The sequence below is a fragment of the Kryptolebias marmoratus genome, linkage group LG6, assembly GCF_001649575.2.
Source record: "Kryptolebias marmoratus isolate JLee-2015 linkage group LG6, ASM164957v2, whole genome shotgun sequence".
NCBI lineage: Eukaryota > Metazoa > Chordata > Actinopteri > Cyprinodontiformes > Rivulidae > Kryptolebias > Kryptolebias marmoratus.
In genome coordinates, this window is record NC_051435.1 from 6,109,722 (window position 1) to 6,133,161 (window position 23,440).

At 35.8% G+C, this 23,440-nt stretch overlaps 1 protein-coding gene across 5 annotated transcripts in view; it reads left to right on the plus strand.

Moving 5' to 3' along the window:
- The window catches only part of lrp1bb (low density lipoprotein receptor-related protein 1Bb), a 236,922-nt gene that overhangs the window by 141,728 nt on the left and 71,754 nt on the right, over nucleotides 1-23,440 (plus strand). For all 5 annotated transcript variants that reach the window (XM_037976153.1, XM_017420710.3, XM_017420705.3 and 2 more), the window contains 13 exons: nucleotides 1,128-1,373; nucleotides 5,192-5,389; nucleotides 6,104-6,308; nucleotides 8,690-8,854; nucleotides 9,163-9,407; nucleotides 13,288-13,419; nucleotides 13,691-13,918; nucleotides 14,256-14,430; nucleotides 14,709-14,803; nucleotides 15,795-15,944; nucleotides 20,189-20,329; nucleotides 20,422-20,547; nucleotides 20,727-20,858. In XM_037976153.1, the coding sequence (XP_037832081.1) occupies nucleotides 1,128-1,373; nucleotides 5,192-5,389; nucleotides 6,104-6,308; nucleotides 8,690-8,854; nucleotides 9,163-9,407; nucleotides 13,288-13,419; nucleotides 13,691-13,918; nucleotides 14,256-14,430; nucleotides 14,709-14,803; nucleotides 15,795-15,944; nucleotides 20,189-20,329; nucleotides 20,422-20,547; nucleotides 20,727-20,858 (2,238 nt within the window). The remainder of the gene's footprint in view (nucleotides 1-1,127; nucleotides 1,374-5,191; nucleotides 5,390-6,103; nucleotides 6,309-8,689; nucleotides 8,855-9,162; nucleotides 9,408-13,287; nucleotides 13,420-13,690; nucleotides 13,919-14,255; nucleotides 14,431-14,708; nucleotides 14,804-15,794; nucleotides 15,945-20,188; nucleotides 20,330-20,421; nucleotides 20,548-20,726; nucleotides 20,859-23,440) is intronic.

Sequence of the window (23,440 nt, forward strand, 5' to 3'; positions counted from 1 at the left end):
ACCCATGAGTATGTATTATATTGGATTTTAAATTTGTAATCATAGTTCAAATCTTGCTCATCTTCATATGTCATTAAGACTTTATAAAGCTGTCTATTTTTACATTTAATAGTGCTGACAAGATATTTAAGTATAGACTTGCCACAAGAAAAAAAAAAAACCTCAAAGCAGCCATTGAGTAAGCTCCTGCCACAGTTATTATTATTATTATTATTATTATTATTATTATTATTATTATTATTATTGTTATTATATTCTGTGCTTCATTAGGGGATAGTGGGAATATTTAAAATGTCCCGGTAGAGTCCTTCTACATTCCCCATTTCACACTTGGCACCTAAAGCATGACAAGTAAGCAGTATGTATTGTCTCAGGGAACAGAGACAAAACATAAAGGAAATCTCCCCTCTCAATAAAGGCAAATGTGCAACTATTTGTGTAACAGCCTTCAGGGAAACTAAAAGGCCTCTCATGTGACTATCTCCAGCCATTTAATCTGGTAAAGTAGGCAGTGTAAACATCAGGGCTTATTTTCTGGAGCATCACTAACCAACCCTCACTGAGATCCTGTAAGACCCTCAAGTATAATCGTGACTGAAAAGAGGGCTTCTAGCTCATCTCAGACCATTAGTTTGTGTTCAGAGGATTGTCAAGGGTCTTCTTGATTTGCACCAGTTCAGGATGATTCAGAACTGATGGTAACAACCATAACAACATCAGGCGATTGTGTACACAACAAGAAGGCACAGTGCTATTTCCTCTTGGAAGGTGGTCTTAATCACATTGCAAAAGAAAATAACATATTTATTTTATTGTCATTACAATTGTTTTGCATTTTTAATTTGCAGCTTTTAATATTTTTTTCAAGTATGTATGCCAAACAGTAAATAAAAAATGCAACTTATCTTACTTGTAAAATAGCAGTGATAATGGCAATAGGTACAAAAATAAAATAAAAAAAATCAAATAATAATAAAAACAACAACAAAAACAACAACAACATGGATTTAAGGTAGCGCCACATACTGTCATCAGTTACAGCTACCCCAACATAGTTTTCTTTTTAGATTTTATTTTTTACAATCTCTCTGGCCTGTTTCTAAATGTCTACACTTTCTGCACCACAGACATGTGTCTCGTAGCCAGAGGGGGGTGCAGTCACCAGTGCACTGTGGCACCAGGAAAAGGAGTTGTGTGTTCTTGTCCGCCTGGACTTCACTTGGACTCGAGCAACAAGACGTGTGAGGTGGTGGACTACTGCAGCCGTCACCTGAAGTGCAGCCAGGTGTGTGAGCAGTACAAGACCACAGTGAAGTGCTCCTGTTATCCCGGATGGATACTTGATTCAGATGGAGACAGCTGTCACAGCACAGGTAACAGACCTTGGCTTTTTAATGTTTGTTTTATGATGCTACTGACTGTTTTGATGCTTTGTATCTTCAGTAGGACTGAATTTTATTTTGGGGCAAGCTGTATGTTGTCAATCTTTAATTCGAGAGATGCTACTTGCTGTGTAGAGCTTGCGACCTCCTGAGAGATGAGCAGTAATAATGAATGCAGCAAGATTTTATTTTTTTCAAATTCTAATTCAAAGAAAAAAGAAATGTTTGAAAATCATACAAAGCAAACTTCAACACATCAGCATTTTTATTTTAGTTTGTCTGGGTGCTAAAAAGGTTGCAAGAAGGTTGTAAGCCTAGAAATGAATGTTGATTTAGAGCCGGTCAATTTCAATCATTTTAAAATCTGAAGAGGCACCATAGTGATGAGTCCTGTCGGTTTCCATCTGCACTGATGCTGAGTGGAGGAAACATGTTCTCTCTTCCCAAACCAGAGAGCTTTGATGCTTCATTCAGTTGTGCAGATATTCACCTCAGGCCTAACCCAATAACGCAGGCGTTTCGCCAGAGCAGCGCATCAAAAATTCTAAATCTGCTTTTCTGATTGCTGTTACTGGATAATCCATTTGATGAGACTGCTTGGAAGCACTTGAAATACAATAGGGGCACACATGCTGTTGGCTTGTCACATTCTGATTTATGGACCTTGTTTTGATGACTTGCCTCTCTCTTTCACTCCAGGATGGATGGCAGTTGCAGCTCTAATCATACATTAACGCAGAAAAAAAATACACAATTTTATTGTGGCGCTAATTGCAATTCCACTTGTTCATCATACATCAAGTTCTGCATGAAAACAAATATCCCAGTTTATTATATAAACAAAAAAGTAATTTCTTTTAAATTCCTCAATTTAATACTATACAATGCGTTGGCACAAATGTTTTTTAAATTTTTTTTTCAGAAAGAATTATCACTAGGTTGGTTACTGTATTTTGTCACTCAAGTCAGAAAATACTTGATGTGTAGTTCGTCTGCAAGAAAGTGTAAAATTTTGCGTTTAACTTTTGCAAACATCTCGGAGGAGGAGGCAGATGTGCTCTTACCAACTGAAACAAACCTCTGGGAGCAAGGCCACGGAGACAGTAAAATATGAAAGTGCTGTTAACCAGCAACTTGCAACTAAATTTAACAACTTTTCCTGACCTTTAAAATGTATTCATCAAAATAAACTATGTATAAGTGTATCTACTAATTTAAAAAAAAATGAAAAATGAAATAAATAGATAAATAAATAAAAACGTGTTCATTCCAAAGCACTTTGGCAACAAATTGGTTTGGCTGCTAGTGATGCAAATTAATGTGCACCACATGGTGGTATAAACCAGTGAAATATGTTTGAGACTGTTTCTTTTTCTGTTCAAGCCATCTAACTGGAAGTGAGTTAAAAAATAGTTGCAAATTCAGCTAACATGTTTTAACTTTAAATTATACTTCTTTGGCTAAAGGAGACTCAGTTGATGAGAAAAAAATATTTTTGAATTTATTTGTACATCTATGTCTAAGGAAAGTAAGAAAAAAATATCAGTTTGTTCCTGGATTCAAAAATGTTGCTATGATTTTTCTAGAAAGCAGATAAAAAAATATTTATGTTTGTAAAAGCAGGTCTCTCTTTTATCTAAAAAACAAAGATCAGCAATGATATGTGTGTGTGTGTTTGCTGGTTTGTAGGGCTTTAAAGTCATTGCATATTTTCTCATCATTTTCAACACAAAATAGCAGCATGAGGTTAACTGAGATCAAAGGAATTTGTTTTGTTTTTTAGAATTGTCTACTAAAATCATTTATATCTGTTGACTGCTTTGACAGAACAGGACCATAAATTATTTGTAAATCCACCATCAAGGTTTTTATTATTCATATCTGTGCTAGTCCTACTGTTGCTTATCAAGCTATCGTATACCACACAAAGCACAAGATGTGAGCATTCTGAGCTAGTTTTTGTATCAGTGGATTTCAACTATGATATATTTGTCAGCAAACATTTATCAGAAAGCCACATGGATGAGTGGTGCCTATATTCATTCCACCCCAAAAAATGTTGTCATTCTGAATTTTTCACAGCTGTCTGGCAGTTGTAAAGAGTTCAACTGTCATATATAAATAAATATACATATATAAATATTTAAATTTGGAATAATTTGAGTGCATTTAATGGTAGACTAAATGTTTTGGCTTGACAACCAATTTAGATCATTTCCATAGCATCAGGTGTTGCAGGGCATTGCTGTTGTTTGATGGTAATTACCTAACAGCAACAGATGAACTAACAACAGGGTCATAGATGCAAACTGCTGGTAGGAAAGGCGTCAGAAGCCAACTGTATCACAGTTGGCTACATATGCTGTGTGTAGCACTTGAATGGGTTGGTGGAGGCAGGGTGACTGTCAGGGTTTTCATTTATTTAACCTGCTAAGAAAAAATCACACCGGAGAGGCTTGTTGTCTTTTTGTGAAGGCCTTCGCAAAGAGGAGAGATTCCACAACAGCTCCTAATGGCGTGCTGTCCAGGAAGTTCTGCCCCTCCACTTGGGCTTTCTCTTTATTTAAAGGAAGAAGAAATAAGAAGAAAAAAGGGGTTGATCTTAGCAGGCCAAGGCCAGTTCTGATCATAGCAAAAACACAAAACACATCACTGTTTGGGAGAGCCAGATGGTGTGGCGCCCGCCGGCCCGCCGTCTGACCTTGGTCTCTCACATAGGCAGTGTTCCACATGAGCACAAAGGCTGATAATGTAAAAAACCCTAACAGTGACACTCTGAACAATCTTCTACTTTAGCTTGTACTACCACATCCAAACACTTCTACCAACCACAAGCCTTTCTTTATGCTGAAGATATTTTACAGTGGTGATGATGTTTTTTCCTTGGATTTATGTTCTTGAAATTTTTAAAAACAAAATATTTTAAAGAATATAACTTGGGAATCTTAGGAAAATAACAACTTACCAGCAGTGTAATGTCACAAGATGTTCCTTTCAAGAGTTTGTATTTGTGGTGAGAGGTCAGAAATATTTTAGTGGCTTAAAGTGGATTTCTAAAATATTCAGCAGCTTGTTAAAATGAATCTATTGTGCAGGGTTTATTCATTGTTTGTTGTAGTATTATCATGTTTTATCTTCAAGATTATGCAAGGATATCTGAAAACAGAAAAAAAAGAGGCTATAAGTGCTGCTTTTTCAAGATAATTTAACCCAAAACATGCAAAGGCTTTAAATGTAAAAGCTTTAATGGCAAAAGTGATGGCTTTTTAATAGTGATTCTTCTTTAGCCCGACTGCTGGGCTTTAGAGCAAAACACAGCATGCATTCGTCTCTAATATTTCACTGCCAGTATGCATCAAGATTTGCAGGGAATTGATACTTAAAAAAAAAAAAGAAAACTACATCAAATCACTCTGTTAGGTTTTTTGGGGGGGCAACTGTACAGTGATATAGAAGTAGAACATGGTAGAAGGTGAGGCAGAGCATACAAGGATGTATTTGGATATCAAATCCTTTTTGTGAGATGATTATAACACAGCTCCCATTTTAATACAATTTTCACTATTATTAACACCTCATTCTAACTTTGTTTTTTGTTTTCATTAAGACAATGTCCTGAAGTTATAGATTGTCATTAAAACATAGCCTTTTTATGATCATATTTTGGGTAACATTGTGTTTAAAGGTCAAAATAGGTTGAAGATTATAGACATAATTTGTTATATAGTGCAAGAAGCTCTGTCTCCAGTTGATGATGTTCCACATTGTCAAAAAAATAAAAAAAAAGTTTTTTCTGTCTCTTTGATTAGATCCTTTTGAAGCTTTCATCATTTTCTCAATCCGACATGAGATAAGACGAATAGACCTTCGCAGGAGAGACTACAGTCTGCTGGTGCCAGGACTGAGGAACACCATCGCTTTAGATTTTCACTTTAACCGCAGCCTTCTGTACTGGACAGATGTGGTGGAAGATAAGATCTACAGAGGAAAGCTCTCAGAGTCTGGTGGTATGCACACACACAGCAAACACAAGGACACCAATGTACATAATACTTTGACATGTGCAATATGTGTGTGCTTTATGCTGAGCATGGTAAGTCATATTGTACTTATTTTATTTCTAGAACCAATCTAATGGATACTTATAATGCTTGGAATGATACTTTTCTGTTTTATTTTGTTGTTGTCACACATATTGTACTCAGTTAAAAAAAATCGGGCTGACTTTGCCTCTTCCTGAATTTTTTTTTATGATCTTGAAAAGCTGAAAAATACTGCAGGACCAGAAGTCCTCAGCTCTTATAGTACATTATCTCCTGCTCTTAAAATCATGAATCAGAACTGCTTGTAGCCTCTGTGCTTTTGTGGGTGGCAGTTCTCTTGAATTTATTTCCCTCTGTGGAGCTGTAGCAATCAACTCTTGCCAGTGCCCATTTCACCCTTTTGTGACACATACATAAAAGACCAGACATCTCAGAATAATTTTACACAGTTGGATTATAAGTATAGTAGGAAATTCATTTGCCATGCTTAATGGAACCTTGCAGGAAGCAATCATATTTCATAATAAAAAGTTTTCATATAGATTTTTCCAGTTTGTTTTTTTTTTTTGTGAAAAAAAATTTTCTCAAAAACTTTATTTACTAGTCACCCTTGTCATCTGACTGTAACATATGTTGTTGCATTTCGGTCATACTGTTGTCTTGTTAATATTGTTTTAGGAGTGACAGCAATTGAGGTGGTTGTGCAGCATGGTCTGGCCACCCCAGAGGGTCTGGCTGTGGACTGGATTACGGGGAAACTGTACTGGATTGACAGCAATTTGGACCAAATTGAGGTGGCCAAGCTGAACGGAGATATGCGCGCTACACTTATTGCAGGAGGCATGGAGCATCCTCGAGCCATTGCTCTTGACCCTGGACAGGGGTATGTTTATCACTGCTGGCAGCTATAACTACTGGGAATAAAGGAAGAAAATAAAAGTGTACTTTAACTTTTCTTTATTTCACATTTGTGCATTTGCTTTGCTATAGGAAGATTTATCTTAAGGTTCATAGAGGCAGTTCATACACAATACATTAAAATTATTGTTTTATTATTTAGCACAGATGAATAGAAAGTGATTTAGCTAATACTCCCAATTTTTCTTTTCCCCTTCACATGGTTCACTACCCATTTACTCTTGTTGAGCAGCAATACTGTTCTTTGACACTTCAACCAAGAACTTTTAAACAATAAGCCAGAAGTATGCTTTGTTCTTGCTTGAATTGGTTCCCTCTGGGCCTAATTTTCAATTTTGTCCTCTTGTTTACCATGCTGAGGTGCATGGGGAGAACGCTTGTAGAATTATATGTGTATCTGAAATGCAAGGTTTTTCTTTGCTAGACTGATAAGAACATATTTATTTGGTACAAAGAGAAAACATCAGGTTGATGCATAGTATGCATATCAACCATTGTGTTATGACAATATGGCTCAAGATTCTATAAACACCCACAAAACAGTTTCACATACTGCACCTTGGCCAGTAACTAACTTTTAATTTCCAATTGTGAATGTGATTTGTTTTGTAACTATGTGGCAAAAATTAAACTGAAATCTGTATCACATTAGTATTTTATAAATTATGATCATATTGATGATATATCATCATCACACCATTTCCATCTTCAAAATTGGTTTATCAAAAAAAGTCTTCTTGATATTTTTGGATGTTTTGCATCAATTAACTAAAATACATATGTCTGCGTGCAACTCTCCTCCCCACATTTTATGAAACGAGACTGGACTTTGGATACCAGAACATTGTTTGTTAACATTAAGGACACATTTAACATATATTTTTTTAGTAATACAGATAAAACCCTCCGCTTCGGTCAGAAAAGTAATTAAAAGTGATAAGTACTTAAAATAACTGCATCAGCATTGGATCATATTGTTGTGAGAACTCTAAAGACAGTAAATCATTTTGTTGTTACTGTTAAAGTGTTGCTAGTATTTCTCTTTGAGCTCCTATTTTAGCTTAAAGTATCTGAGAAATAGCCAGTGGTTGAAGACTTTGGCAAAACCTAGACATTCCTAAAATCAATTTAACACATTTAAGAAATGAGTTATATGCTCCAACACTCTCCCCATTGTACTCTTTCACATTTGGGAGGATGACTACAGTACATTTCATGGCTGTGCAGAGTAGGATTAATGGGTGCTTTTGGTGCCTAAAGGCGCATTTCCATTACAGGGCAATAATTCTAATCTTATTACTTGAATCCACTCAAAGGAGTGGGTCATTGATCACAGAGGCCTTATCAAGTGAATACGGCTATCGATCTGGACAAGGATATTTCTTCCTAACGCGGTTTTGTTGTCGTCAGTATGTGATTTAAATTTGAGCACCCATTTTCTTGTTCATTCAAGATGACTTAGTGGACCACAACTGGACAGAGGCAATATTCTTGGTGTAAGCTTCAGCATACTGTCAAAACATTGTGGGGCTCTGGTTTTCTTTGGAAATTGGAGAGCACACTTTGCGAGTCTGGGGTTCCAAGCATGAAATCCATGAGATTTGAAGTTATTTGCAGAAGAATTTGGCAACCTGACAGCTACATCACATTTGTGAATGTTGCCTTTCCATATTTGAACACTGCATGTTAGCCGTCTAACTTAAAATGGAAAGGCCAGCCAAGTTAGCTATAGCTGGATCCCAAATCTGTTTTACCCAGTGACTGACAGCTAAAGTGTACTGATTCAAATCATTATCAGCAAGTTTAACAAAAAATAAATAAATAAATAAATTAAAAAAGAAGATGATGTTTGTCACTTGCATGTTTCTGGAGAACATCTCTACCAGGACTACTAAACACAAACCGTCTTTCTATATTAGTATATATATATATATATATATATATATATATATATATATATATATATATATATATATATATATATATATATATATATATATTCTGTTATAAAGGCACCTACATTTGATGGTCACAGCAGTAATGGTGGACATTTTATCTGAGCTGTGAAAGTCATGCTATAACAGATGGCCTTCTATTTCCAGGACTGTCACAGATGTTGAGTTTCACTGGAACCCTGATACAGTTCTTGGACAGTCACCAGCTCTTTTTGTGTTATTGCAGATACAACAACATTATATCCACATTTCTTTGTGGTTTTTTTAGGTGTTTTAGCTCTACCAAACATGATCCTTTGAGATTTGATCGTATTGGTCATTGTGTTGATTGATTTTGCTAAGAGAAACACAATGATCAGTGCTAATTACTGCTTTTGGTTTCGGCTTTAAGGATTCTCTTCTGGACTGACTGGGATGCTACTTTTCCAAGAATTGAGGCTGCATCTATGAGTGGAGGTGGAAGACACACTGTGTTTAAGGATATGGAGATTGGGGCCTGGCCTAATGGGCTAACACTGGATCATCTGGAAAGGAGGATTGTTTGGACGGATGCACGGTTGGTAATTTCAAAGTGTGGTTTTTTGCACTTGTTAACATATGTATGACATCAAATACTGCAAAGGATTCAGCAATTACTGAAACAAAGTCAGCTTTTCATTCTCCTGGTGGACAATAAATTATGCATGACATGCAATATTTAGAGATCTAAAAACATTGCCAACAGTTGTTTAAAGAAGGTCCTGAGCAATTTAATAGTACCATTGGTCAAGTGGAGGGTTTCACTTTTATTTCTCTTCATCTTTTCTTTTAGTGCATTAAAAAAATTGTTTAATCTTTGATATGCGTTTTGTCTCTTTTGAACAGCTCTGATGCTATTTTCTCTGCACTCTACGATGGGAGCGGGGTCATTGAGATCCTAAGGGGCCATGAATACCTGTCCCATCCCTTTGCTGTATCTCTCTATGGAGGAAATGTCTACTGGACAGATTGGAGGACAAACACTTTAGCGAGAGCCAATAAGTGGACAGGGCAAAATGTTACAGTCATCCAGAAGACAAGTGCTCAACCATTTGACTTGCAGATTTTCCATCCTAGCAGGCAACCACAAGGTAAGAACAGTGTGATAATTTGTGTTACGTAATACTGGTCTGGCTTGTGCTATTTTTATAAATAGAAGTCAGGCTTATGTTACTAAATATGGTGACGAAAGAAAACATAATATGATTAAATTTTGCTTACCTCTACCTGCATTTGGGCTGTCAGTCAACCAGCATGTGTCCGTATGAAAAAAGGTGCTCATGTAGAGAATAAGCCAACTTAAGTTAATGCTACCCTTCAATGTGTATTTCCTAATAACCAAATTATTGTTATTGGCTCATACCACCACATTAAGGCTTTTCAGTTCTCTTTCATGTGCTGAATGTGAATAAAGAGAGCTGGAGAAGAAAAGCCAAATCTGCCAATGAATAATTGTGGAACATTTATTTTACAAATAGGTTTCTAATGAGAAGAACCTGAATCTTTTGCACAAAATGTATGAGCCTGCTTTTAGCATCTGATTATGTTTGGTTGTTGTTTTGTTTTTGTTTTTGTTTTGTTTTTTATCACAGGCACTATTTCTTTGACATGCTTTGTATGCTATGATTTTGACCAAAAAATAAATAAATAAATAAACTGCTGATGTTCCTTTTGACTGGAAGCCCTTGCAGTCTGCCAGTTTGTGGAAATTAGCTTGCACTGCACAGTGCCAAGCTTAAAATAAACAGCATGCAATTTGTTTCTGGTTAAATTTATTATGATTGTATTTTTTCCTCCCAATTTAGATTGTTAAAAATTGATTTTTGAAAAAATTCTAAAACAAATCCAGCAATATAAATGATTGCGTTAAAAAAATAAATAAATAAACAAATGTTTGCCAAGACTGGGTAATTTATGTATCTCTGTCCCAATCGCCTTTCTCTGCCTTGCCAAGTTTGAGCATTATCTCCCTCAGTCCTCTGAATGAGTGAGCTACCATTCATAAATGAACATTAGTTGTAATCAGGTTTACATCTGTTCTGTGGTTTTGCTGCCTCACCATTGTGAATCTGTTAATTTACTTGTTTACCTTCTGTATATGCATTCCCTTGACTGTTGACCATGCACAAGTCTGAGTAAATAAGATTGCAATAACAAAAGGCAGTGAATGTGTCCAGATCTTTTAAAAAGATAGCTCAACTGGGAGGACTTGGTTATTATCTTCAAGTCATAACCAGTGAACTTGTGAGCATCTGGTCAAGGTAAGAAAGGAGGAATAAATGTGATGTAAATAAAAAGAAAGAAACACCAAGAACTTTGTTGTCTCAGGAGGTATGTAACAGATGTGACAGTGGAGCTCCTCTAGAGGCATAAACAGCTTGTTACTTTATCATTTCAAAAGAAAGACAGTACTTTAACATAATTGTTATTCCCTGCTGCTTTGAAAGGGGGGACAATTATGCCTGTGTTTGTGTGTGGGGGTGGGGTGGGGGGTATGCATGTGGATTTTAATGAAACTCTTAAAAAGTAATTGGTGGGGGTACATCGAGAAGTGATTAACTTTTGGAATTAACACAATTCAAGATGGCCACTTCAGGTAATCAACCTTAGAAAGCACAAAATGGCTTTAACTCAGTCAGTGTCACAGATGTTGTGCTAGAAAATGATTTGATTGTAGTTGAGAGTCACTCCAACACATAATCTGAACGCTAACGGATCATCCAACATTCTTGTTCAAAACATTAGCATTAACTTTTACAATCAACTCAATTCAAGACAACAGCCACACCTAATCTGTCTTAGCAATCACAACAGTTGTTATAACAGTCAATTTTACAGATACTGAGCTAAACCTGTATGTGGTGGAAGCTTAGAGACATCCCCGTCTCATACTCTGTGCACTAAAAGATTGATCAAAATTTTTGGTTGAAAAGCAGGAAATGCATTCCTCCTAGGAATACTAGTTTCCATTGAAAACAAGTTTAAAATAAGAAGTACTTTGGCAAATATGAGGCAAAATATTTATCATAAAAATTTAAGTCAAGTCAAATCAAATTTATTTATATAGCACTTTTCAGCAACAAGGCAGTTCAAAGCGCTTTACAACATGAAAACACAAAAATACAGTCATTATGAAAACACACAATAATATAAATAGTAAACTAAACTTATCTAACACATGAGCTAAGATCATCTAAATGAAATAAATGATTAAAAGTAACATGGACACATGAAAAACTAAGCTAGGAGCACAAGTCATACTAATTCATACTAAAGATAAACTGAGGAAGATAAGATAGATACTATGATACCAAGATATCTAACATTAACTAAACTAGGATTTAAAAACCTCTATGGAACAGATCAGAAATGATAAAAGCTAGGATATACTAAAACAAAATAAACTAAAGATACCGGAAGGCTAATTAAGTGTGCCAAAGGCCAACTAACAGTTAAAACATTAAAAAAGAAGCTAAATTTATCTAAAACACAGACTAAGCTAAAATATAAAATAAGCTTAGTCAAGAAAAATAAAATAAGTTAAGTTAAGGCAGGATAACATTGACTAAGTCATACTAAAATAAACTAAAATAACTATGCTAATGAGACAAAGTGGGAGGGAGGAAGGGAGGGAACAACATTAAACGTTAAATGAAAATAGTGTTGCACAAAATAGAGTTTGAGACATTTGAACCAATAATACCATTTTAAGCACATTATTATTATTATTGTTATTTCTTATTTGTTTTTACCATAAAATCAGTCAGCCAAAAAATAACTTTAGTTTTGTACTTCCTGATTTTACAGTAGGTTTGTTTTTTTTATCAGTTTTTCCCATTTGCTGCAAATATATCTGACAGTTTAGAGCAAACAAACACCTTGGTCCTGTTGTCGCTGCCTGTCATCCCTCAAGAGCATGATTCCAGTCAGTGCAGAGCAGTTCAGATGGCTGCCTATTAGCACACCGAGTCAGCTGGGTGTTGTTTTGAGCCTGCAGAAACAGAGTTGCATACTTTTTTTGTCTCAGATCAGTCACATTTATGATGCAGCGGGATTATTACTGAAGAATCTTTGGAAATGAACTTTGAAAGAGCTTGTTCAACATGAATCATCTAGAGAGGAAGGAGAAATTGTTGTTTTTGAAGCGTGAAATGTGACTTCAGAATGATGGGAAGCTATTAAACTGTGGGTGACTTTTTCTTGTCTGGCTGAGGTGATTTATTCTTAACAAGTACAGTAAGAAATGCTAGGGCATAGAAATAATCCTAAATCCCAAAATACATTGCTGTGAGGACACTGTTTGGTTTAGTTTGATGTGCAAGTCTTGTAGACTCTGCCAGAAACTCAGTCACATAATGTTCTTCTTTTTAGTTACAGGATAACAGAGTTAATGTGGTTTTTATTTCTATAGAAATATATTAAGTATAATGACATTTGTGTTTTATAAATTATAGTCTTTTTAACTGATTTTCGTTTGCATACATTTAAGCAGAATATTATGAAAAAAATCCTTAGTGGGCAAAAAGACTATTTTAAATGTTGTAATTCCAATTTGGGTTTATGCATTAAAAAACAAAACAAAACAAAAAAAAAAAAACAAGAAAACAAACGAACAAAAAGCAAGCTTAAAGCATCACAAATAAAGTTTTACATGATTTTCCATGTGAGATTTTTTTTGCAAACTAAAAGAGGTTTTATGATTATATATACTGTAAGAGCTCCTGTGCTTATGTCTTACTGTATCTCCTTTTTGCTGTTAGAAAACACAAGAACAATGTTGCAATCATGGCCATTTTCAGTTTCTCTCTTTGACTCTCTTTAAGCTACACAGTCATACCTGCCTATAATTTTCATGTTGGAGAAGCTTTTAAACCACTTCAATTCCAACAATTATCCTAGGCAATCTCCTTGTCTTGTTTTGTTTTTTTGTTTTACATTGAATTTTCTCTGTCCTTCTTCCTTTTCCATCAGCTTCTAACCCATGTGAAGAGAATGATGGACGTGGTCCCTGTTCACATCTGTGTCTCATCAATTACAACCACACTGCATCCTGCACCTGTCCACACCTCATGAAGCTTTCAGCCAACAAACAGTCCTGCTTTGGTGAGTGAAATCACCTTCCTCATTTTTCATGTTTTTGCCTTATGTTATGGGAGAAAAACATAGAATTCTTTGTGAGCAACAAGAGAGGCATATTTTTTATACATCCATATATATATATATATATATATATATATATATATATATATATGTGTGTATTTTTTTATTAGCAACATTTTTTTTCAACCTGTTAAAATCCTACTTTCTTTTTAATCTGAAAAAAAAACAAAACAATAAAACCTCAAATGACATTGTCATGTCATTATCTCACCAGCATTAAAACGGTTCCTCCTCTATGTGCGCCGCTCTGAAATTCGCGGTGTGGACATTGACAACCCTTACATGAACGTCATGACTGCGCTCACGGTGCCAGACATTGACGATGTCACCGTAGTGGACTTTGATTCTCAGGAGGAGAGGATCTACTGGGCCGACATCAAAACTCAAACCATCAAACGGGTGTTCATCAATGGCACCCAGCTAGAGACTGTGATTTCTTCAGGTGGGTGCCTTCTAGGCTGACACATAAAATATTTTTTGAGGAATGTCTGAATACAGAACTGAATGGGAAAGTGATCCTCCAAAAACTTTTTGTTGGTCAAAGTTACCATCCATAAATTCAATATAGAGACTTTACTAATTAATATTGTTTTTTTGTTTGTTTTATATAAATATTTGCAACATGTAAAAACATGAGATCAAGTTTAAATTGTTTATTGCTTATTCATATATTTTTTGGTTGTGTTTAATGTACTTGGACAGATATGGATGCTAGGTATTTATAGTACTGTATAGCACACACTGTAGGTGTGACAGCTTTTTCATGCTCTTCCTTACAGACATAGTGAACTGTCGGGGTCTGGCTTTAGACTGGCTTTCCAGGAACTTATACTGGCTCAGCTCTGAAAACGATGAGTCCCAAATCAATGTGGCTCGCTTTGATGGGTCCCTAAAGACGTCCATCATCCACGGCATTGATAAGCCAAGGTGCCTCGTAGTGCATCCTGCCAAAGGGTAAGTAGATTAGAGTAGCCTGTGCATTTCATGAGTGCATAACCTTCAGTGTATAGTATTAGGAAATGTTAAGCTGTGCAAAAGGGCATCAAAACCTTGTTGGAAAGAAAGTGTTTTAAACGCTTGAACTGTTTAAAAAAATACAAAGGTTCTGAATAAAAATAAACTGAAAGGCCTAATTTACTGGTCTAAACATTTATTGATATAATTGTATATATTTTTTAATTTCATGTAATTTTGTCCTTAAAAAAATACTAGTGTTCAACATATACTTTCAGGAAAATCTATTGGACAGATGGCAACACCATAAACATGGCCAACATGGATGGGAGTAACAGCAAAGTCCTTCATCAGAATCAGAGGGATCCTGTAGGTCTGTGTCAGTTTTGTACAGAAAACCAACACTGTGCCTTACTTCGTCTGAATAGAAATTACCAAATTTATTTTGCTTTTAACCTTCAGAGCCTTCTATTATAGATCTGTCAGTTAAACATTTTACCAAACATGATCCATGATTAAATGAGCTGCAATTGTACCTTGATTTAGCAAAAACAATCATTTGGTCATCATCTCTAGTAGCTGTTGTTACACATAGCTCAAGGTCAAACTTTCCATTTGTCACACAGAGCAGCTTTGTCTCTGCTGCAATTCTTCATCCTCGTAGGCCTGTCAGCACTACAGATAGCAGGGTGCTGTGTATTTCACTGGTTTCATTTATGATTATGGGGTAGACCTGGGGACAAGAGTAAATTAATGATGCATTGTGACTGTGAATCTGCCAGACATAAATCCAACACATGGTGGGAGACAGTGAGATGTCCAGAGGTACACAATTGAAATTGCTTTCAGCTTCAAATATTAACAGGGATGTTCTTTAAAAAAAAAAGATCCATCAGCCATCCAGGGAATGGATTGAAAAGCAGTCACTTTTCATTCTTGTTCATTTTTCATGCCATCTAGAGCTCTTTTTAAGTGATCTCCCACAAAGATGAGTGAGAAAACACATAAACAGTTTTATAGGCCCTCATAACCAAGTGCAAAGAAACAGCAGAATGTAAACAGTGCAGTTAATGCAGCTCTGAAATGTGCTGTTGTAATGCTACTGTACTTAGGTTGGGTTCTGTTAACATATGAACATTATTTATTTTTTTTAGTTTTTAATTTTATTGTTTCGAAAGTGGTCGTTTTTCATTTCAAAATATTTCATGAAATAAGTTATTCATTACATTATTTTGTATTTTTTTGTCCTGATGCCATTAGCCAGAGATGTTGAAAATCCAGCTGTTTTATATGTCAAGTCCCAGTAAATATTAGCATACTGAGTGCAAACCTTTCTGTGCTCTTTTTCCGTGTCTTCTTCCCAGGTCTCTCAATAGACTATGCTGCCAACAAGCTTTACTGGATAAGCTCGGCCAATGGCACAATCAACAGGTGCAATCTGGATGGCAGTGGGCTGGAAGTGCTGGAGACTCTGAAGAGGGAGTTAGCCAAAGGCACAGCTCTGGCCGTGATGGGTGAGTGGAGCTTGTCACAAGTGTATCAGATTGCCACTGAGGATTATTCAGCAGGTACAAGCAGATTAAATGTTTAACCAGTTAAGTAGATGGAACAGAGTCATTTAGGCAGTCCTAGCAACAGTTGTGCTTCACTTTATGGGAATTCGCAGGAGCATTAGATAATTAAAAAAACTCCACCTGGCATACCACACAGCAATGACTGATGATTGATTTTCTCACTCCTTTTATAATGAAAAGGGTGGGGGATGTTAATTGCATGTTGATTCTTTCTATCAGTGTTGATTCCAATGTGTCACACTATCCATCAACCTATACAGAAGTATTCTAATATTCATCTTCCCTTTTAGAGGTAATATTTGGAGCCTAGTTATACAGACATTTTTTTTACACACAAATCAGACATGATCTCTATGCTTTTATGGACATCAGTGTTTGTCTTTATCAACACAAAATAATGGCTAAAAAATACAGGCAAGCCATGCACACAAAAATAGGGTGTTGATTTCAAAAACTTGCCACTCAGATTGCAAACACAAGGCTTGATGGCCAGCAGTAATGTAAACATGATACCTGGGTTAGCTTTGCAACTTTTTGTTGACTGTGCAGAAGTCATGCTGGACGGAGGAAGCGCAGCCCCAAAAGAAGTTTTAAAAACACTGCGACTCTCACATTGAAACTCTGAAACTGACAGGAACACTGACACTGAGATAAAAAGAATTGCAACATATCCCTTTTACCCATCTGCTCAGTGCATGACAGCTCATACCGTCTCAGTCCTGCTGTGTAAGGCTGACTCCCGCTGACCAGTCTAAAATAACAAACAACTTTTCTCAGAAACTCCTGCTTCTCAGAAATTCTGGACCACCACATCATACAGGATACTCAAAAATGTTGTCCCCTTTTGTAGAGACAGAGGTGGGGTGTTCATAGAAGAGGTAATTCGAATGTTGAAATACAACACTAAGGGGATTCTGTTCATATCCTAAGTGTATTCAGCTGACTTGTGTACAATGTTGACGAGTTGCATTAAGTTTTTTTTTGTTTTCAGTTGGATCACCATTTCTGTGTACACAGTATGCACCTTTACAACAAAAACACCAAAACTTGACAGATAAGGGTTTATTGATATGAATACAACATGTTTGAAATAATGCAGTTTTACACTTCTACACATCTTCAGGTATGACCTCATCAGCATGTCATGCAGCATGTCTTGGCAAGCTAAAACAATTTAATCTCATCTGGAGATTTCCCAATTCACAAAACTGCAGCAATGTTGAAATCAGAACATTTAAAACTTTACACACACTCTTATCTGTCTCTGTCTGTCTGTATAAAAGAGTGTCCTCGTGAGCATGTTATTAATCTTGACAAGTCTTTGCTTCCTGTGTGGTGTCAGTATGAGCAGAGATCATTAATTACAGCATTACAGAAAAGCAGAATGGCAGAACCAAATTCTACTGTTTTATTGTTCGGAGGTGGTCTGCAGTGAAAACCAGATCTTTTTTGCTGATCTTTGTAAGTATTTCTAACAGTTAAGGCTTTAAAAGGACAGACTTTTAGGACTTCATTATTGCATTTCACAATTTGGAGCCAGAATGTGAGTTGACACAGACTAATGGCATGGTTCCTTCACAGAAGCAGGTACAGCAAAACAGTGAAATGGTGTTCGTGGGTTTCCATCAATCACTATTAATGTTCACTTTTACCTATGTTGTGGAAACTACGAGGTAAAAGGTAGAATGAAAACCACTTTTTTTAATGTTTTTTTTAATTAAATAATTTCAGAGTGTGTTTTTTAACTGTTTGCAGAACAGTGTTATATTGAAGTATTTTATACCTGATTCACCATATTTGTTGATACTTTGTGGCTTTTTGAGTAGTCTTGGAGTGGAATAATTGGTTTCTCTAAGCCAGAGTAGATGTAAAGCTGTCCAATTTTATAGATTTGATAAAGTGCGTTTTTGTTTAGTATTTATCAAAAAATTATGGATGATAGTATTATTTGTCTTTTAAGTTAAGCACAATGAATTACAAATGAATAGAATGTGCATTATTACTAGTCTTATTTTTGCATTATGGCTGAACATTTGTACTGTGCTATGACAGAGAATGATTATGATCAGATGAGTTTGGGTAATTAAAGGCTGCTGAGTCCTCAGTAGTGACTGAACCAATCAACAATAAGTGAAAAACAATATCTTCTGTTGTCTCTTCTGATATATGAAAGCTTTATAGAATAATTACATCTATTTAAAATGTTTAGGTTACTGCACAAGCTTTTTTTTAACTCTTGATAGATTTGTAACTCTCTCACAGAAGGAATTGAGTGGATAATTAGCCAGAAAGACAACCCTGCAATTGAGCCTTGTGATTTTTTATTTTTATTTCACTTATTAAATATTTAGTTTTGATGAGGTCCTTGTGTTTCTTTTTGACTTCTCATTTTGCATGCTTATTGATGGCTCATGCTGGTTATGAAATGGTGTAATTATGGCACTCCTGGAGACCCAAGGTCAACTCATGCAGGTTTTTAGGCTCTGAAGTAATTGAATTGCCTTGAGGGCTTCCATTTGGAAGGTGCAAGCGATCCATCAGCCTTGACTTGTCTTTGATCAAACAAGCCGTTGAAGTGGAAATTGAATATGATGTGCCACAAGCGGGCAATCACATCTTCCCAGTGGTCCCTATGGCATCAAATTAACACAAGGTGCAAAGCTAATCTCAGACAGCATGGCCTCCGGGGCGTAATGTTTTGTAAACTGCATGTAGACTGTCACCCTCCTTTGTACGTGTTTGGCTGATTTGTGGAAATGTGTTTTACATTCACTTTAAGGACAGAAATTTTAGGAAAGCTATTAAAGCAAGAACTTTATTTATATATTTGTGTGTGTGTGTGTGTGTGTGTGTGTGTGTGTCGGTGGGTGGGTGGTTGGGGGAGCAGGTTGGGTGTATGTGCCTTTGATTGATCTGCTGTTTTTTTAATAAATCAAAAAGTCTGAGAGAACAACATAAAGTTGAACTTTCATGGAAATGATTTGCAATCTAAAGAGGGAGAAAAAGATGTTAATCTTTTTTACACTTCACAACTTAACTGCAAAATGAAATGCGTTCAGTTCAGTTGTATTTAATGTGTTCCTTGAGGACAGTGTGTTGTGTGCAGGGAACGTGCTGCTTAGAATGGTTGAATACGAACAAAACTAAAAAAAGGTACTTGCAGGTGACATGGCATGGTTGCTGAGATGAAATGTATGTAGTTTTCTTTATATGTCATATTTCTATTTTTTCCCCTCTTGGTTATGAATTTTTGGTTATTTCTCTTTTGTGCAATAGCTTTCTGAATTACTTTTGTCAACACGATATTTCTTGGACCAAACCATGTGTTTTTAAAGTAATATTTTATTGTGTAAAGTTTTATCTCCCTCTCAATGTACTAAAATTATACCCATCCCCACCTCCTATATAATTCTTTGTTTACAGTGTAGCAACATGAGCCATTTAATGTCTCTTTAGATTGAGAGTTCCTGTCCTATCAGATCTGTAATGAGGAAATTGGTGGCACTTGCAGTACAATATAACCATAGTGGGCTTGGTATGTTGGGGTCAGAAGTCCATTGTGTTTGTGGGTGGGTGGGTGAGGGGGGAGAGGGGCAGAGTGGTACAGAGACATATTCATCACTTATGCTTTTGATGTAGACTGTACTGAAGCCTTGAAGGGTTTGCCTTCTGTCACATAAAGCCAAATAGCATGTGGACGTTAAAACGTTTTGACGCATGACAACTGTACAGCATGTTCTCAGTTGCCCTGTACCAGCGACATCAATTTCTAAATGCTGGTTGAAAACCACCATCCTCTGAATTTCTATCCATAATTGAGGTGCTTGTTTTTTGTTGAAGTTCATTGAAAAGGTTTAGAGAGAAAACCTTTTACTAAGCAATTACAAGAATACAATTTAAAGCTGAAAGATGTCTGTGTCATCAGCAGTAAGTAAGCAGAGCAGGGGACATCGTATTCCTCTCTTTATTCTCAAATCAGCTCAGAGAATGCATCTAAGATTAAGCAGCCTTCCAACATAATAAAACCAACTTTGGGGAATTTTAATGCAAGCTGAACCATGCCACTTGCACATTTTTGTATGTATGCATTGAAAGCTTTAAAACCCAATGTGATTATTGGACTTTTTATGAACATATCATCAACTGCATCTGGGTATTAAAAAAAATACTATTGACATTTACAGGTATCAAACTCTGGTGGGCAGATGATGAAATGGCACAGTTGGGAACAGTCACCAAGAGAGATGGTCGCAATGTTGTGGTTCTGAGAAACAAGACAAGTGGGGTGGTTCATATGAAGGTGTATGACAAGGAAGGTCAAAAAGGTAAACAGGAGACACAAAGTAATGGAAAAAATATATAATCCAATGACATCTTATAGTAATATTTATCTTTGCTGGTTGTGCTTAACATTCAGGAAGAAACCCATGCCAAGTAAACAATGGAGGATGCACACAGCTTTGTCTCCCAACCTCAGAAAACACCCGCAGCTGCTCCTGCACTGTTGGCTACAATCTACGAAGTGATCGTACATCTTGTGAGGGTAAGAAATTACCTTGGGCTCATTTTTCCAATCAGTATGAGGTTTTGAACTTACAAAAAATAAATAAAAAATTCTGTGTTGAGTGTTAACATTATAAACTCACCAAAGGTTTCCTATAATTCTTGTGGCTAACTAATAATAGCAAAAAAAGTCTAATAGGGCCGTTTGTTGGTCTTTAGGTGTCGACTCGTTCCTGCTCTATTCCATCCACGAGGGAATTCGAGGAATCGCTCTTGACCCAAATGACAACAGTGAAGCCCTGATGCCCATCACAGGAACCCTGTTTGCTGTGGGAGTTGACTTTCATGCAGGTATGATACAAAGTACAGGACTCTGGTGGGACTGAGATTCTTCAGGTCCTGTGGGACCTGAAGCAAATCTCATGGGAGCAGGCAGTTTTAAAACGCTGCTGCAGGTGGTAGTGGGCAGTTATATATATATATATATATATATATATATATATATATATATATATATATATATATATATATATATATATATATATATACATCTGGTTTAATGTGATGATTAAACCAGATTTTTACAATACAAGCATAAAGAAAAGGTAGTCTCACATGTGGATAATTGCTGCTGTTAAAAACATATTTGATGAAGGCAGACAATGAGTGGAACTATTCTGAGAGTAATCACAATGTGTGGGAGCAGACAGAACTAATATAAACCTCAGCTTAAATTGGCAAGAAAACAATCAAGCTTTTAGTGTTTATTTGTTTTAAAAGCCTTAAACTTCATATTTTGCTGTTACACACTGATTTGTGAATTATGTAACAATTTTAATGCAGTCTTTTATATATATATATATTTTTTTGTTTGTTTGTTTGTTTGTTTGTTTTGTTTTCTTATCTGGATTAAACAGTTGATATCTTAAATTTTCAGGACATATTGTCTCAAAGCCAATTCACCTTTCTGAAGTCTGAATTGGATGCAGTCAGATTAACAAACAGCCATATAAATATTTGTAGCATACACATACTTAGTAATACACTTGTGGATGATCTGTTTGGAAAAGGGAACCTATTGAATTTCATTTTGTATCTGAAAGTACAAGTTGGTTGTTGTTTTAAATAACTAAATAACTAACAAGATCAATATATTTAAATAAATGTCAAATGTCTGAATTACAGAAAGTTGTTTACTGACTAATGAAGCCAGCAATGTTGTGTTCTCCATGTCCAAAAAAAAAAAAAAAATAGACTTCAGCTTTGGGGGAGGATAATGAAGCATCAAAACTGGTAATACAGCTTACTTAATGTAATTTTCTCCTTGCAAACCAGCAGATGGGCTGTCCAACCATATCATGTAAGCTATTGCTCAACTGATTGCTGTTACAAAAAAAAAAAAAAAGTTTTAACACAAAGGAATCCATGACTAAATGTGTCAGTCACCATACAAGGATCAGTTCAGGTGATTGCCAGTACAGTATACTGCTTTAGTTTGTTAATTTGCAAAGATACAAATTTTTAATGAAAGTTCAAAAATATTGTATGTTTGTTGTTAAACTGTGCGTGAGATAAAGCATGATTAGATTACAAAGGCTGGAAGACTACACTTGGTGATAATAATTGTTTGCCTTGGTATTCATAAAATACATAAAGACTTAAAATGTGACTGAGCCTAAGAATTACATGGTTCATAAATGTGTTTCATAAATGAAAGTGATAGAGCAGCAATAAAAGCGCTTAGTTTTACTAAGGATCACTTAAAAAAAATAACTGTCATTCAAGATTGGGAGATAGTTTCTGTAAGTTAATGTCACATATGTTGCTGTTGAAGGATAATTTACTTTGTAGCTTTAAAGGTAGTTTATTTTCAAATGTTCACCTTTTTTTTCGTTAAAGAGCATATATTTGGCTGTCTACAGCTGCTGCTACTATATATATATACTGGCTTGTGCTCCCTAGACAAATTAAATTAAATTAATAAAAGAAATTATATAAATAAATAAAATAAAAAGTATATAGTAGGAGGGCTGTCTCAGTCTCAGCATGACTTTCTATGCCCTAATTTGACCCAACTGTCTGTAAATCAAGTCCATTTGGTCTAGCTCCCTTTGAATTCCGTTGTCAGCACGGAAGTATCTGCATCTCCCCATAATACCATAATATTGGTAAATGTGTTGCCATTTTACTAGATATAATATGAATATTTTTTAAAAGTAAATAATAAAATGACTGCTGTGGTTGCACGGTTTTCAAAGCAGTGGATTTCTTGTGAAGGAGACACTCTTGTAATGGATGTTGTCAATCAATGGGCTGCAGTCTGCTGTTGTCAAATCTTCAGCTCTACTCAGCTTGTATAAACCCTTGGCCAAGAAGGTTCCAGGAAGCAAGCTGAAAGTGAGTGGGACCACTAAATGGAAAGATCCGAGAAGAGCTTGAGTTGAACCCGTGGAAAAGGGCTAAAAGTGTCCTCAGGCAGAACACTGTGCCACCCACTGCCCACAGAATGCTTCTTGGTGTATGAGTAAGAAAAAAAAGTGCCACATATATAGAATGCAAATATATAATAGGAAGCACTGTGTTAGCAAAGATGAGAAACTCATTTCAAACTGCTTTAAGGACCTTAAGTTTAAGAAGGCACCACACTGTAAAACAGTAGACCATTTTTTATAAAAATGTAAAACCAACATGTTTCTGACACAGACTTCTTCTCATGAAAATTAGACTTTACATTTTACTGCAGGTTTTGAGTTGCACCAACAGAAGATTTACATCTTGTTCCCAAAGCTTCCACTTCTGCAGTGACGGAAGGATTTTAGGTGATGTCAAATGTTATGTTACAGGTTAACTAAAACAGATGCCATCTTAGACACACATTTGGGAAATCAGCTTGGTGCACAGCTTCTTTCTCTTGTTTTAATGTGATTTATTAC